At 50.6% G+C, this 13,984-nt stretch overlaps 1 protein-coding gene across 1 annotated transcript in view; it reads right to left on the bottom strand.

The window, feature by feature from the left end:
* The window catches only part of TPO (thyroid peroxidase), a 32,237-nt gene extending 18,417 nt beyond the window's left edge, over positions 1 to 13,820 (bottom strand). Inside the window, exons 1-5 of the mRNA XM_032653007.1 lie at positions 13,784 to 13,820; positions 12,864 to 12,958; positions 7,603 to 7,687; positions 3,987 to 4,156; positions 1,362 to 1,494 (exon numbers count right to left, since the gene is read on the bottom strand). Coding sequence (XP_032508898.1) covers positions 1,362 to 1,494; positions 3,987 to 4,156; positions 7,603 to 7,687; positions 12,864 to 12,957 — 482 coding nt within the window. The 5' untranslated portion in view covers position 12,958; positions 13,784 to 13,820. The remainder of the gene's footprint in view (positions 1 to 1,361; positions 1,495 to 3,986; positions 4,157 to 7,602; positions 7,688 to 12,863; positions 12,959 to 13,783) is intronic.
* Positions 13,821 to 13,984: the final 164 nt, after the last annotated feature.

Genomic DNA, 13,984 nt, shown 5'->3' with positions numbered 1-13,984 from the left:
TGGTTTCTGTGACCGTCTCACCCTCTGGTCGGGTCAGAGCCCAGCCTGCTCGGCAGGACGCAGGGGCACCATGTGGGGACCTCGCAGCCACCAGGCGGGGCCCCTCCAGGCTTCCGGCATCGCTCTACGATGCTGCTAGGCTGGAGCAGGATAACCGCGGCGGCCCCAGAGGGTCAGCTTTCACCAGCACGTGGTTCCTTTGGTAGATGTGGATCGACGACCACATTGGAAATGGTCGCAAAGCTGACAACAAGCAGGTGACACGTCTCTGGAGGAGAGTTTCACGAGGGAGACAGGTGTCTGCTCCCCCTGCGGCTCCACGTTACTGGGATTTGTTTGAAACACCAGCTCCTGTCTCTCAGACACCAGGCAGCTGAAAATCTGCTCCGGGGGCTATTTTTATAACAAGTGGATGTGTGAACGTTTGAGGTTGGTGTGGGCAGGTTTTGAACTAGCAAGTCTGAGCCTGCAGAGAGAATCGGCCACCTTGGGGCCGATACTCAGCGGCCCTTGTGTCTCATTTATAAAACAGTTAGCGAGGCTTCAGGGTGGTATCACTTGAGTTTCTGAGCAGGTATGTTATGTTTGGGGCAGAAAAGAAGTATGAAGTCCCTGCTGGTCCTTTGGATCTAGTTGCTGTAAATACTGTGACACAAGATTCAATCGTCATCACGGAAGGAAAGAAAGGGACTCGGCCTCCACCCACAGTTCCCTGGAAGGTGCGTCCCCCAGAGCCCATCAGCAGGGGACGTTGGCTGTCCCCTCCTCGGCGGGCGGTGGGGTTGACAGCAGAGAGCGGAGCCGGGAGGGGCGCCATGGGCAGAGGAGACCCCTGACCCTGGTCCTGCCGTCCGTGACCCCACATCCACCTGCAAGTACAGTTTCCCCAGAACACGGCACATGGAGCCCTGGGGGCGCCGGGGGCCCAGAGGTGGCTGGGGTCACCTGGAATGTTTGGGGGTTTCCAGAATGGACTGACCTTCTGGAAAGAGCGATCAGAGTATGAGACGGCCTGAGTCGGTGGCTGAGAGTGGACAGCAAATACGCAGAAAAAGAAATGGAAGAAAGCTGGGATGACCTCAGGGACACCTGAAGGTTTATGATTAGCATCGCTGGTGAAAGAGGTACCTGGCTGCCAGGGAGCTGAAGACCTTTAAAATCTGTGTCTTATTAAAGATACACACAGAATTATTGGAAACATGGGCGTAAGGAAGAGGCTTGACCACTTCTTAATATAATGGAGTCAGTATTGTCCACTTTCTTTAATGGAACCTCAAACAATCTATGGAGACTCTGCCCTGATGACACCTGTCATGTTCAAATACAACTTACAGGTGAGACCGAGGGCGCTGAGGAATTACCTGTTGTTGCAGGCGCCCGTGATGAGCCTGTACTTGTTTGCCAGGCAGGTGTTTGGACATCTGGGGGGAAGCATGTAGGGCTGGCATCCGGACAGGTTTGCAATCGTTTTCAGTAGATCTTCTGATAAAACATCTAAGGAACAAACACCAAAGCTTCAGCCCTCGATTGTAATAACAAACCTACCTGACGGGGTAAATGTTCTAATGTGATCGGGATTCACACAGAAACCTCCTCATTCTTTGCAGGAAGCCCTTCCTTCTCCTTGAAATCAATCCTCTCTCATTTAACCGCCTTGAGTGTCCTCGTTGCTAGGAATGTGGGGTTTAAAATGTATCTTTGCTTTGTGATCTTTCAGAAAAGCAATTCTGAGCGCTCTGACCCCAGAGGCGAGCACTTCTTGGAGGCATCCGCAGCCTCGCTCGTGGAATCTCCAGCGTTTGCCCTGCTGCTCGGCTGAGGTTGGGGGCCCACGCCCTGACCTCAGAAGACGGCGAATCCTGGCCTTTGTCCTCCCCGCAAACCCTACCTCAGTCAAGTTTCCTAACAGTATCCACGTGTCCATCTACAAAACCCTTCTTTTCTCCTTCATGTTGATGTTTGCTTCCTTCTCATAAATCTTTCTAGGTTAGGGCCCCAGGAAACAGTCTCTTATTTTTTGCCAGTTTTGTTGCTGTTTATTTGACAAATCAAAGCAAGGACCACTTTCTTGTCTGTTGGTAGAAGGAATCACTGGTTACTCCCCAAGATGGTTTGTATAAATCTTCAAAGATAATGCCATAAAACTGGCCAGATCCCGATGAAATCAAGATAGAAAAACACTGGAAGACACGCATCCCATTTTCAAACTAGAGAGAAACAAAACTAGCTTAATTAATGTTCACTGAACAACCTCTATGGAATGACTGTATGTGGACAGTTAAATGAAGCTTAGACTACAATTTTTATTTAGTCGATAGAGAAATACACATTCCTTAACAAGGTGAGGCTTTGCACCAGGGAACGCTCAAGCACATGGGAGTGTCTAACAGACAAAGTCCATGAGAAGAACCACAATGTGATTTCCCTGGTAGCGCAGTGGTTAAGAATCTACCTGCCAATGCAGGGGACATGGGTTCGAGCCCTGGTCCAGGAAGATCCCACATGCCATGGAGCAACTGAGCCCGTGGGCCACAACTACTGAGCCTGTGCGCCACAACTACTGAGCCCATGCACCACAACTACTGAGCCCGTGTGCCACAACTACTGAGTCCACGTGCCTAGAGCCCGTGCTCCGCAACAAGAGAAGCCACCGCAATGAGACACCCGCGCCCCGCAACAAAGAGTAGCCCCCACTCGCCACAACTAGAGAAAGCCCGTGCACAGCAACGAAGACCCAATGCAATCATAAATAAACAAATAAATACATTTATTTTTTTAAAAAAAGAACCACGATCCTAGCTATGTTAATACAAAACCAATGCTAGGAAACATCCCTAGGGGAGGGGTGCCAACATTTGATTGTAGATACTGTTTGGTGACGAACTGATGGGGAAACATTTGGATCCTTTCACTTTTACTAATTCTGAAATTTCTAGATTGGCTATGCTGATAGTGGAAATAATAGAAAACATCCTAGACTATGGGGTTCTTCAATTCTGCACCACAGCCTGGCCGAAACTCATCAGCTGAATACAGCTGCAGACCTGGGCAATGGCCTTGCGACTCTACACCGTGAACCCGAGGCCGGCAGGACCTCTGACTGCAGTCACGGCTACCGGAGTCCCAGCTGCACCGGGACAGGACCGCGGACCAACAGTCCTTAGAGACAGTTTTCAACTGCTTCAATAAAAACATTTCAAATGGATCTTTGGTTGCTCTAAAGTTGATTCAACTTAACTTCTAAGTTTAGTATCTGAGAATTCAGGTTAATCCCGGTTTAGCTGAGTCTGTCTCATTCTAAAAGCTAAGTAAATCAGCATGAAACTCATCTACAGCTAATTGGGAGGAAAAACTCAGAGACCAAGTAGCTCACGGCACCACATGGAAAAAAGTCTCCACAAGTTCATTAAAAATAATCTTGTTTTTTAATTCCTCATCATTGGACTTAGAAATACGCCTATGATCGAAATCACTTTCACTCAGCATCTTAACATCAACAGAGCCTTTGATGGGATGCAGCTCGCCCCTCGTGTCTGCTGGTTGGCCTGTGGCCAGCCGAGTGGACGGCCAGTGTGACTGCCCCATCATAGGGAGGAACACATTGGCTCCCAGAGGCCTGAGCAGGACCCTGAGGCAGTTTTCTCAGGAGAAGCGGGGCTGCTGTCCCCGTCTCCCTGGAACACACTGCGTCCCACAGAAGTGAGTTTCCCCCAGGTTTTAACCAGGTCGGTCGGGGCCTTGAAAGTATCCCTCAATCATTTCTTACCACAGAGCGGGACACTTAGGTTATTGAGCTGCTTCTCCAAACCCCATCTGAACAGCAGAGAAGCAGTGGTTTCCCAGAACAACAAAACCAAGCTACTGAGCCTCTTAAAGAACCGCTCATTTGTCCTGTGAACGAGTGGGCATCGCGCCCTGCGGGGACACCCCCGGCCCCTGCGCAGCCCTGCCGGGCCCTGACCTGCCCCCCTCCCCCGGGTGCTCACCTGTGGGTGGCCCAGACGGTGCAGACCCTAGGTGAGCCCTCCTCATTGCCTCCTGCACCGACACCTCCATGATGTCCGCCGCCCGGGACGCGGCGCGGCTGGTGGGCTCAGGGAGTTTGGAAAAAGACAGAAGCTGTGATGGAGAAATGGTTTCTCTTTTGTGGAGGTTTCTGGGCACAAAGAGGAGATGTAAAGTCAATTATTATTTTATGGTGTTTGGTAATTGCTAATCAATCACACACACCTTTACTTAGTACCTGCCAGGTGACAGGCAGGTGGGGATTCAAGGACCCCCGTCCACAAGGACCGCGGGATTTAGTGAAGGGATGGGACCCAAGTGTAGACGATCTTCCAGTGTTGAAAGGTGAGGAGAATGACCAATGTTTGTCTTTTACAAACTTGCGTAGCCAACTCATTTGACCCTCGTAACAGCTGTGTGAGATCAACCTTCTCATCAAAGTCCAGTTAGTAAGCGGGTTTGCTAACATTGCCTATACATGTACCATACATTGCCATGAAAACTAAATTAAGTTGGTTTCAGAACCCTTTTTGACAATGGCTCATCTGTGTATGTGTGCCGCTGATTCATTCTTCTTGGTCACTTTGTAATATACGTTAAATTTTTGTTGAGATGAGGTCGTCTCACTTTTTATGTTGATAGTTTTTCTAGCTTATTGTGCAATACTGATTTTTAGTGTTATTTAAGGGTATTTTAAGTGCTAATTAATGTTTCACTGAGAGTATTACTGTGGATAAATAAATTGATTTTGTAACTTGAGAAAACAACCCAGTTAGACGTGAGGGTTCCAGCTGATGGATGGGGCTCTGAGAGCCAGCAGCCTGTCCTGGTCCCAGGCCAGATGTGCTGAGGCTGCGACCCTGCTGTGTCCGTGTCAGTCACGCATCTCACGGCACAGCTGAGCAGGTGACAGAGCTGCTGGCGGCGAGAACTGCAAGTCCTGCCGTGGGCGCCCCTCACCCTCCCGTCCCTCTGTCCTCTCACGAGGGTCCCTGGCCTTCGGGATTCCAGCAGCTCCCACCACAGGGGACCCACCTGCCCACCAGCATTTCAGGGCCCGGGGACCCCTGGAGGGGCAGGACCCAGGTGGCCTGTGCGGGAAGCTGCCGTCACCTGGTGGCCCCTGCAGGCTTGCACCACTGAGGCCCCAGGAGCCCGTGTGAGGACCAGCTCTAAGCCTAACCTGAGAGCCGCGGGGTCAGAGCTCGGGGGCAGGACACCCCCTACCACTGCTGCTTGGGTTTCTGGTTCACAGCCCTGAGGTCTTGGGGAAATGGCCCAGTTGTGCTTCAGTCGTTCTGCCAGCTCTGAGCAAGTGGATCCTTCACACATTCCCCTTGTTACTAACAACCTGGAATGTGCGGCGCCCACTGAGCGGAGGTGGCGTGCAGGTGCCGGCTGAGCACTGACCCACATTACTCCACGTCTTCAGTCACTGCTCATCAAAGCGCAGGAGACCAGTGCTAGGCGGGCCCATTTCACAGATGAGGAAGGCGGTGCACCAGGATGACCGCCCGTGACTGACGGAGACGGCGTTGAGAATCGAAGATCCTACGCACACGGCACGCTAGACACCAGCCGGTGTGCGTATAGACGTACACGATAGAGAACGTAACGTGGGAGCGTGCTGGACTTGCCAGCGTGTTTCCCAAAGGTACTGTGAGGCCGTGACCTTTGAGGGGCAGAGCTTTTCCTTACAAGCTCCCACGGGAACCAGGCTCAGAGACGAATGAGGCCGTTGCTCAGGGCTGCCCACCCATGCTGGCGTGTGTTTCCACACCCTGGACGCCGCGGTAGATGTGACGCTGGCCCCCAAAGACATCCGAGTTCTGATCGTCAGGCCTGTGAACGTGTTCGTTTCTACAGCAAAGGGAGTTAAGTGGCAGGTGGATCAGGTTGCTTCTCAGGCGATCATAAACGCGGATCTCATCCTGGATGACCCAGGTGGGCCCAGGGTAGCCACAGGGGAAGGTGACAGTGGAGGGAGCTCGGGAGATGGATGTGACAGCTCCAGGACGGAGGAAGGGGCCAGTAGCCAAGGGATGTAGGTGGCCTCGGGGACGTGGAAAAGGCAGGACACACATCTGTCCCTGAAGTTCCGGGAAGGACACGGTTCTGCTGACACCGTGGTTTTGGGCCCGTGAGGTACGTGCTGGACTTCAACCCTCAGGACGGTAAGGTAATACATTGCGTTGTTGTAGCCACTGAGTTTGTGGTGATCTGTTACGGTGGCGGCGGCCGCGGGCTCTGGTCCTGCAGAGGAAGCCGGGTCTTTCTGGGAGGACAGGAAGCCTGGCCTTTACTGGAAGGAGTCCTTAACCGCACGTCGGACAGTGAACAAAACTCTGTCTTCCAAGGCTGTTCGCTGTGTAGACACCCTTGGAGAGCCGTCTGGAGAGACGCGGCCAGGGCCCCTTCTCAGGAGAGCTGGTGTATTAGAAAACAGACAGGATCTTCCTGGGCCGCCGCGCACCAGCCCCCGGGCCCTTCCCCAGGCTGCGGCCAGCCGGAGCCCCAGGGCAGCAGGAGGGCCTGTGCCGGCCTGGAACTCACCGCCCCGTTTGCTCAGGTCTCAGCGGGGACAGCCTCATTCCCAGGTTTCTAGCGTTTTTCTTCTGCTGTTACTAAAATCCACTGTGCAGCACGGTCGGCGAGTAGCCTTTGTTCCAACATTTACATATGAAACGAAGCCCCCAGGCCACAGGCTTTGCAGAAGGTCAGTTCCTCCTCGGGAGAAAGCAGGTCACCTCAGGGGTGCAGGCCTTCCCTGCAGGGGGGTCCAAGGAGGCTCAGTGCCTTCTCTCCATGCGGGTTGTCAGTAGCTCTTCCCCCTTTTCACGGATAGCTGATATCATAGTCGTGGACACACTCACAGAGTCAGACTTCATGAGGTTTCTTCTTTCTTTCCCCTTTAATTGAAGTTTTTATAAAATAAGCAAAACTTAGTTGCAGCCAGTATGGACAATAGGGCCTTTTTCTGGTGGAATAATAGAAATTTGAAGTAAACCAGCTTCTGCCTTGTGATATTTTGTATCTTGAGACCTTAAATAATGATTAGTCAGATTCCAGTAAAACAACACACTTGTGAAGATAAAACCTGCTTTTTAGATTCTTGTGTGTTTGTCGTGTTTGCTTTACAAACATCTAATGTGAGACTATAATATTCTTAATATTGATGTCGCTTTTATATTTAAAATGAAGGTGTTTCTTAATGATTTAAAAGGAATGCGGGGCAGATTTAATTCCTAGGTAAGGTTACAGCTGTGTCACAGAGCCCGGACGCTGGGGCCGTGTGTCTGGACCCCTCCTGCCCCCTGGGTCTGAGGCCAGTTCTGCAGGAGCCAGGCTCCCTCATCTGTCTTTTGAACCAGGATATATTGAACCCTGGCTGCATCACTGCCCTTTGCTCTGTTTTGCTAGAGGGAGAATTTGAACACGGTTCCTCTCGGGTGTTTGCATGTGACCCCAGAAACGAGAATAAGCTCACGTGAGTCTCAGCCCCTAATTTGTAAGGTGGAGGAAACTGTGAAGAATACGGTGGGCAAATCCGCTAAGCCCCAGGAGCCGGCGCACCTCTTCCCACTCCTGGGATGGTACCTGCTCGTCGTGGAGTAGACGGCCTCGTCCACCAGCAGCTTGCTCGCCTCCACGATGCCCCTGACTCGACACTCCTCCGTCTCTCCTACGAACAAAGCATCACACCGTCAAACGCAAAGTTCGCAAACTCCCTGCCATGCGCAGCCGGATGTGGTGACAACCACGGGGCGTCTGGGCCCCTCCTCCGTGGGGTCCTGGGTCTGTTTCCCCATCTTACGTGAGTATTGGTTCCTCGCTGGCAGAGACCCTGGGGATGGGGAGGGGAGGGACCCAGCACCATCTTTACGCGGGCAGCCTGGCCATTCCTACTTCTCACTTGCCCTGGCCACCTCCAGGGATTCTGAATAACTTCTTTTCTGAGCGCTTTCGTTACCTAAACCGGTGGTATAGAAAGTTCATAATAATAGTTGCCTATTTTAACTTGTGCATTTAAGAGAAGATAAACTACTCCAATACACCAGCAGTTTGCAGTGAAAAGACCCTTATTTTTTATTTTAGTTTTTAGTGCATGGCATGTTTAACAAGTTCTGTGGTATGACTGCTTGTGTTTCCCCAGAATTCGTATGTTGACATCCTAGCACTCAATGGAACAGCGTCAGGAGGAGGGGCTTTGGGAGGTGATGAGGTCGTGAGGACGGAGCCCCCATGATGGGGTACCTTCCCTCATATAAGGGACCCATGAGCTCCCGCCCCTTCCTCCAGGTGAGGACGCAGTGAGAAGAGCCCGTCTGTGAACCAGGAGGAGGGTCCTCACCAGAATCTGAAGGTGCTGGAAGCTTGATCTGGGACTTCCGGCCTCCAGACTGAGAGAAGCAGAGGTCTATTGTGTATAAGCCCCCCCAGTCCATGGTTCTGTGATCGCAGCCCAAATAGACTAAGACAATAATTTAAGATTCCGTCTTGGGGTTAAAACGTGAGGTCCCAAATGAATATCATAAAGGAGGCAACTCCTTCCAATGCACACAAGTAACTTCTGTTACTAAATCACCTTTTGCATAATCAATACTTCATCAAAGGAAATGCATTCATTTCTAAGAATAAATAGAATATCAGAATGTTCTTGAACATTACACACCTAGATGGAAAGAAAGCTATTTTTAAAATGGTAAATTTCCATATCTTTGGAATTACGTAAGCATAGCGTATTGCAGAAAAATACATTAAATTCCTGAGCAAATTTAGGAGGATTAAGTTACCGGATAGCTTTTGTCCTAAAATTTAACGGAAGATTTTGTTGCAAGAAGTAAAGGGACTCGAAACTGTAAGAAAAGTTTGGGAGGTTCAGACGGCAGGTTCCTGGGAGGCGGAGACCTTGTCAGAGTCCATCCTGCATCCAGGAGCCCAGCGTGGGGTCTCGCCCCCGGTGGACCCACAAAGGCACCTTGAAGGACGTCGGGTTTCGCCTGCAGCCCCTCAGTGTCCTTTCCCAGCCGTCAGCGCACATTCCACAGCGTGACTCCCTCTGGTCCTTCCTCTGTGCCCCCTGCGCTCCTCCAACCCCGGGCTGGTGGAGGGCACACGGGGCGGAAGCGGCCTCAGCTCGGCTGGGTCCAGGCCACCACGGCCATGGGTTCGTGCCGTGAGGTCTGAAGCACCCGGCGGGCGTGCAGCACAGGAAGGGGGCGGAGCGGGGGAGTCAGGGGGACCCCAGAGGGGCCACCAGCCTGGGGCTGCAGGAGAGGCCGGCCTTTTCAGGGACCCCTGCCCTGGGGCTGGAGGGGATTTCACTCAGCTCTCAGGACTGGGAGCCCCACGAAAGCTCGGGGTTTAAGGCCCTGTGACCTTCACGTACTTCCTTTCGTTCCCGTCCAAACCGTCCGTCCACATTTTCGTTTCTGCGGTCAGCCTGGCCCTGCGTTGGCCGAATGCACTGACCCCCCTGCCTCTTAGGTCTCCTGCAATGAGATCAACTGCTGGCTCTTCGCAGCACTTGGCAGTTATTTGAGAACAGATTCAGTAAAAAGAAAAATGTTTGTCTGTCACCACTGTCTTTAGAATTAACAGTTGCTAGAGAGATCCTTCCTTTTCTTGACGATATTGTCATTTAAGCGTAATCGATTGTATTTGACTTATTCTCCAGTATCTTTCCTTACTAGGAAGTAGTTTACCGAGTTCCTAAAGATAGTGTTACAGGCTTGCAGATTATTATCTCTTCAGATATTGCATAAGAAATATATTTTTGGGCTGAAAATTCCCCATAAAAGTGTAGTTCTCGTCTTGAATTGCCTCCAGTCTCTGCCGGTAGCGGGCGGATGTGACCCGTGTCGTCTCCTCCTCACCGTGTGGGGGGTCAGGCTCACCTCCCTTCCTGGCTCTTCAATCACCTCCTTCAGCTGCTGCTGGGCAGCTACCGGGGCACGGGGTGGCGTCCAGAGACGCAGCATCCGACCGTAGGACCACAGACTGGGAGACCTGGAACCTAACCTCTTCTTTTCAGGTCTGAAAACTAAATCCGAGGGAGTTTCCTGATTCATCTGATCTGGAGACATCAGCCTTCTGAAGATGGGTACCCCCCGAGGGGGTGCGCTACCCATAGAAGGTTCCCTCCAAACATGCTCATCTCATATGGAAAGAGCTGGAATTCAGGAAGCCGTTATGCGAGAAAACACTACAGGCCAGAAAGAAGGAAGTCACTTATTTCCAAAGAGTGACTACTAAAATAACAAGGCAAGAGTGCTGGACTCTCCCTCTCTGAGCTGTACTCTCGACTAACTCCGAGGACGTGGTTTTGCTCTGAGCTCTGTGTTCAGTCCTGACTTTAATGATACCTGTTTGCTGAAACCCAATGAACTGGGGTAAGTCTGCCAGCTTTCCTCGTGAAACAGATCCACTCATCAGGCTGGCTTCCCCAATCCCCCACCTGCAGCAACGCCTCTGCTGCCTCTTGTTCATTTGCATCTGATTCTCTTGGAACAGCTATGACGTGTTGGAACACACAGATGATTGCACTCAAATCTTGACTTTGCACGAACACAAGAAACGAACCCCAGTCCGTGAGGTGATGAACTCACGTGGTTTCCATGATAAACGCGCTATTCGGAGCTTTTGAGAGAGGACTTGAACTCCTGCTGTGCAAACCTGCCTATGGTTCACAAACGGATGTGACACCTGAGGACAGCTGTTCCTGAGTGTTTATCAACCAGGCTCAAACGTGTGTGTTGTTTCCACGTGCAGACCTGGGAGGTGAGGGTGAGCATGGCCACAGCTCCGCCGTCTCTGAGACCCTTGGGACCTCTACTTTCTAAGCTGTGAACGGGTGACTGGACCCCACAGGCAGGTGGAGATGGACGTCTGTGGTCCAGCCCGGACCTGGTCCTTATGCCCGGGGCCCCCAGCCGGTTCTGAACAAGTGACAGGGAGCAATCCAACAGCTCGTGTCACAAAGTCTGTGAACACAGTGACACAAACCCAAATGCAGACAAAAAGTCTGGTGGGATCGCCATTGAAATTTTGCCTACGGAGAAATGTGACTGATAAAAGTTATGTTTCAAAGAAAGTTCGACACTTCTGTATATAAAATAGATAACCAGCAAAGACCTACTGTATATAACACAGGGAACTATACTCAGTATTTTGTGGTAAACTGTAAGGGGAAAGAATCTGAAACAGTGTATATGTATGAGTAAATCACTTTGCTGTACCTGAAGCTAACACGATATTGTAAATCAGCTATTCTTCAATTATAAATGAATAAATAACTAAATAAAAAAGGAAGTTAACCAGTGCGCAGTTATTTTGTTTAAAATGACCATTGGCTTGTCAACTGGGAAACAAAAAATCATTGTATTAAAGGCTGTAAAAGTGAAACACTGCAAGACTAAGGATATTTTCTAAATAATTAATTTACAAAGTGAACAAGTCATTAGCCAGCTTCAAAATATTCTAATGAGCAAAACATTAGGCTCCAAATTGCAGTGTCTTTATCAGATGCTATTCTGTGCATTAGTTATGTATATACTGAAAGCCTGAGGGAAAAATAACCTCTTAGAGATGGGGAAACAATAAAAAATTGCTCTAGCAAAGCTGTAGATACACCTTTCCCAATTTAAAAAATATATATGATTTCTAAAACTAAAACCTCTAGTGAGCAGATACATTTATATTCTGTTGAGTGGCTCTTACTCATGACACCTTTGTCACTATGCTTTTGTAGAACTAGACTGTAGTAAATATCGAATGCAATGACCAATTCGCGAAGCATTTGCTGCACCCATTTGCTGTGATGGGTTTGCTGGGCTGGGAGGAGGGGGACCACGTTGCGAGGGTATTTAAATGGAATTGGTTTCTGTTTTTTTCTAGTTCGTATTGTCCAGACACGGTGCACTCAGTACTTTAGACGGAGCATCTCATTGACACTCACAAAGAGAACTGTGGTGGAGAATCTTCCAGTTTTCTCCATTCTACAGACAGGAGAGTGGCCCAGTCAGTAGTGGGTGGGGACAGAGCCTGACCCCGGCCTCCTCATGGCCTTGATGGCCAGGCCATTTTCTCAAGGAGCATATGGGTCTGCAAAGGACTTTGGTGCAACGGTTCGTGTGGCCCTGAGGCCCCCGTGTTCAATGAAACTGGAGACTCCGTGGCTCTCAGCAGGAGACACCCTGGGGTGGACGTGGCTGCGTGGACTCAGGCCTCTCATCAGGCCTGGAGGGTGATCAAGGGGCCCGGGGCTCGGGGGAGAGGCCAGGGGAGCAGAATGTCCAGCCCTGAAGAGCCCAGAGGGGCGAGCCTGCCCGGGGGGCCCGTGTTGCAGAGGCAGGGGGCCCGTGTTGCAGATCAGAGAGCATCCTCGAAAAGCCCTCCGACACCCTGCTCCAGTCACATCCCTTCTCCGTGTTTGGGACCTTTTTTCCAAAACAGAAGCAGAGTTTGAGCTGTGATGATTTCAACCACAGCATAGCTATACCTTTCTTAACTGAATTTGACATTGTAGCACCCCGATTCCTGAACATACAGCACAGAAGTGATTTAATGAAAAATGATTTTGTGATACAGGAACAAACAACTACGCCCAAAGAAATGTTTTTCAAATATATGAGTAGGTAAAAATGGAAATCTTCTATTGTGTAATCATAGGAAAATCAGTTATTTTTCAGAAAGAATCGTATTCTAATCAACTCAAGAATTCTTGTTCTTTTCTTGGAAAGTGAAAGAGACACTGAAGAGGTCTTACCTGATTCTGGAGAACCCACGATGCTTCCTGTTCTGGTTGCTGGGAGCAATAAGGTTATGATTTCGGAAGACCGTAATTTATCGTTACTCACCCCAAAAGAGGTCCTTGTGTCTCAGGATGAAAGAGAAGACAGCTCCGGCACAGGCCACGGCCAGCGTGGTGCCCAGCACGGCACGAGCTCCCATCCTGAAGAGGAATTGAGAGCGTCAGGTGGTCAAGGGCACGGTCAGCCGCTCGGTTAGCGTCCCTGCCGACGACGCTCCACGCGCTAGTCCCTGTGAGGCAGCTGCTCTCAGAAGCGTGGGTCTGAGCGCTGGGGGGTTCTGACCCACATGTCTGTGGTGTGGACAGGTCTTACCAGCCCAACTATTTGATCCCTCCTCTTGGGCAGCTGTGGTCACCAGAATAGCTCAGTGACAGCCTGTTTTATTTCATGGTGATGCCCTAATGCCGTAAAACTTCTGGGGATAATTACAGGGAATAAAACAAATCTATTTCCCATAACACATCTCTGTAGCATTTAGAAAAATGAATAATACAAGGAATTTAGCCTTTAGAAAAGAGGTAAATAAAATTTCTAAATGCACATGGGATTTCCTACAACATTCTGTTTCCTGCCTATAAACTGATTTCAGAATTACGGAGCTGTTAAGACAAAGCAAAAATTCCAAATCCATCATTTCCATTTTCCCAGTTTTTCTTCTCCTAGCCTCGGATGTTCTGCTGCTATTTTGGGGCCACGAACTTTGTTAAATGGGGTGGGGCTGACAGGGCCTCCTGAGTGGAGTACGTGTCAGGGCCTGCTGACCTGTGAACCGACCTGGCCGCACGTGCCGGCCACGCTCTGCACTGAGGTTACAGGAAACCTAACAGTCGTCAGCCCCGCGGCTCTGCTCAGACAGCCTCCCAGATGTGCCCTGAGCCCACAGAACAGCCTCCCTTGAACTGCTTTACAAGTTTCAGATGGATTTCTCTCAGAAAAAGGAAAGCCAAAATGTTTCACAGCCAGACCCTCTCCTCCGCTCAGCCAAGAGGTAGGTGTGCAGGACAGGTGACCCTGGATGTGCCCGTCTGCCCAGGGCCTGACCTCCTGCTATAAAGAGGCTCCAGGCTCCATTCCCCGCCCACATCACCGGGCTGGACCGGCTCCCGTTCCTGGGTTGGCTGGACGTTTACCTCTGTGTTTGCACAGAAGGCTGTGTGCTGGCCAGT

Source organism: Phocoena sinus, chromosome 13 (assembly GCF_008692025.1).
Source record: "Phocoena sinus isolate mPhoSin1 chromosome 13, mPhoSin1.pri, whole genome shotgun sequence".
Taxonomy (NCBI): domain Eukaryota; kingdom Metazoa; phylum Chordata; class Mammalia; order Artiodactyla; family Phocoenidae; genus Phocoena; species Phocoena sinus.
Note: the sequence above shows the minus strand (reverse complement) of the source record. Positions and strands in the feature narration are given on the sequence as shown.